At 66.5% G+C, this 2,632-nt stretch overlaps 1 protein-coding gene across 1 annotated transcript in view; it reads left to right on the top strand.

Annotated features, from left to right (window-relative positions):
- The window catches only part of WWP2 (WW domain containing E3 ubiquitin protein ligase 2), a 37,174-nt gene that overhangs the window by 27,186 nt on the left and 7,356 nt on the right, over positions 1–2,632 (top strand). The window contains 6 exon segments of the mRNA XM_026857014.1: positions 221–302; positions 896–1,024; positions 1,295–1,373; positions 1,503–1,574; positions 1,655–1,743; positions 2,081–2,228. Coding sequence (XP_026712815.1) covers positions 221–302; positions 896–1,024; positions 1,295–1,373; positions 1,503–1,574; positions 1,655–1,743; positions 2,081–2,228 — 599 coding nt within the window.

Here is a 2,632-nt window from a genome sequence, read left to right as displayed (position 1 = left end):
GCAGGGCCGGCCTCTGCCCTGGCACCTCCCCGCACGCCGGCCTCGGGGCACCCCGGAGGTGCAGCAGCTTGTGCATTAGCAGAAACATCGGGGTCTTTATCCTGCTTTTTCTGACCGAGCCGGGGCCTGGGATGGTGAGCTGGGGGGGGCTGCTCCCAGGCCTGGGGTCGGCACTGGCTGGGGCGCTCCAGCTTAACGCTTCCTCTCCCTTTTCTCTTAGAGAAGAGACAGGACAATGGGCGAGTGTATTACGTGAACCACAACACACGGACCACGCAGTGGGAAGACCCTCGCACACAGGGGTAGGCAGCCTGCAGGGGGGGCTGGGAGGATGCTCGCCATTTCGGAAGGTCTGAGCAAGGGGCTACCAAGAGCCGGCCGAGCCCCCGGATGGTCCTGCAAGCCGGGGGGGTGAACACCCTGAGAGCTGTGGGCAGCGCTGGAGCCCTGATGCTGTGGGGCAGCTCCCTGGCTTGTGGGAGCTGAGTGTGGAGATGAGATCGCTAGGACTGAGGAGCAGGCGATGGGGAAGACTGCAGGGCTGTCTGGGCAGAAAGAGGCGCTTTCTTCTCACCCTGTCACCTTCCACAGGGCTCTGCTCGGGCTCCTGAGAGCTCCGGGTTGTGGCTCTCTGGAGGCCTGGCCCAGGTCTCCCCTGAGCTCCCCTCTCCCGCAGACGGGGAGCAAAGCTGTAGCTGTGGCTGCTCCTGGCTGCAGCCAAGCGTGTGGCCCGGGCAGGCTCCTGTCTCGGGGCGCAGGCGGGTGTTTCCCATCCCATCCATCCTTCCTTTTGCCTGGCACAGAGCTGCAAATTGAAGGTGGTCCCCAAGTGCAGGTGTTCTCAGGGCCGCAGCTCAGGGCGAGAGATGCCCCTTGACCCCGTCCTTGTCTGCAGGATGATCCAGGAGCCGCCGCTGCCGCCCGGCTGGGAGATGAAGTACACGAACGAGGGCGTGCGCTACTTCGTGGACCACAACACTCGCACCACCACCTTCAAGGACCCGCGCCCCGGATTCGAGTCTGGGTGAGCGCTTTGGGACTGGGCCCCTCGCCCTGCAGCCGGGCCTGAACAGCTCGTCCCTTCCCGTGGTGTGACACGGAGTGGGGGACGTGGGTCAGCTTTGTCACAAAGACACTGGGCAGCCGGTCTGGGGGCTCGTGTTTGGCTCTGAGTGAGGGGAGCTGCGCCCCAGAGATCTTCCTCCTGCCTGGCAGGCGAAGAGGCCGCTGGGGCTGGGCAGCTCTCCCCAGGGCGGGTGGGGACGCTGAGCCCAGGCCCATCCTGATTTTGCAGGAGCAAGCAGGGCGGCTCCCCGGGCGCGTACGACCGGAGCTTTCGCTGGAAGTACCACCAGTTCCGCTTCCTCTGCCACGTGAGTAGAGCGGCCGGCGGGCCCTGGCAGCTCGGGGGCTGGAGGGGTGCGTGGATGGCCTGGCCCCGCGGGCAAGGAGAGCTGCTGTGCCAGCCTGCACAAAGCCTCGTGTCTCTGCCTTGCTCGTAGTCGAACGCTTTGCCCAGCCACGTGAAGATCAGCGTGTCCCGACAGACGCTCTTTGAGGATTCCTTCCAACAGGTGAGGGTCGCTGGGGCCGCGGAGCCCAGGGAGGGTGTGGAGCCAACCCCGCGGCAACGCTTCCCCTCGCTTCTCCCCAGATCATGAACATGAAACCGTACGACCTGCGGCGCCGCCTGTACATCATCATGCGAGGGGAGGAGGGCCTGGACTACGGCGGCATCGCCAGGTGAGCACCAGCGTGCTGCACCACGCGCCTGCCGCTGCGCCCTGCCCGCAGCCCGAGTCCCGAGGGGGCCCCGGACTTTCTGCAGGGCAGCGGTGGAGCCCAGGGGTGTTCAAATGGGAAACTGAGTTTTAGGAATGGTGGAACACCCTGAAAGCGCCGCTCCATTGAGAGGCAGCCGCCAGGCCCCGGTGTTTGCTGGAGTGAACGTGGGGTGACGTGGCTGCTGCTGCAGCCTCGGCCGCTTGCCCTGAGGATGGTGTTGCCATGGAGCAGGGGCGGCATCTCGGCTGGCGGCGGGGTCCCGTGTCCCCGTGAGCCCCCGCTGGCTCACTCGCAGCGGCTGCGTGGTGCTGGGCTGCTGCTTGCCCCCACTTGCCGCCACGCCGGCGTTGGTGCTGCCGCACGCTCGCCCGCTGCCCCCGGTCTGGCGCAGGGGCTCCTGCTCTCCGCCTCTCTCCGTGTCCTGCCAGTGGTTTTACCCTATGGTAGGTTACGTCATGCTGTTCTACCACAGGGTAGAACCACGGACGGGATGCCGGGGCTGCCTCCGCGTCTGAGGACTCCTGTCTCCCTGCGTGGCCGGGGCAGCAGAGCCAGGATGGGGCCCGTCCCGCGCTGCTCGGGGTGTGTGGGTGTGCACAACAGCCTGTGTGTGTGTGTGTACGTGTACCACAGCCTGGGTGGGACGCAGCCACATGGTGCCTGCTGGGGTCTCCCGTGCTCCGAGCGGGGCCTCTGGCAAACCGGGGTGTTTCTTGCTGGTGTGTCCAGAAGCCAAACCCCGCACAGCACCCCCGCGGCAGAGGGTGCCCTCGCCAAGACACCAGGGCCCAGCACCGGCACCCTGAGGAGACGGGTGCCCAGTTTGTGCGTGGTGTGCTGCAGAGGC

The sequence above is a fragment of the Athene cunicularia genome (genome assembly GCF_003259725.1).
Source record: "Athene cunicularia isolate RWA chromosome 11 unlocalized genomic scaffold, athCun1 chr11_part2, whole genome shotgun sequence".
Taxonomy (NCBI): domain Eukaryota; kingdom Metazoa; phylum Chordata; class Aves; order Strigiformes; family Strigidae; genus Athene; species Athene cunicularia.
Note: the sequence above shows the minus strand (reverse complement) of the source record. Positions and strands in the feature narration are given on the sequence as shown.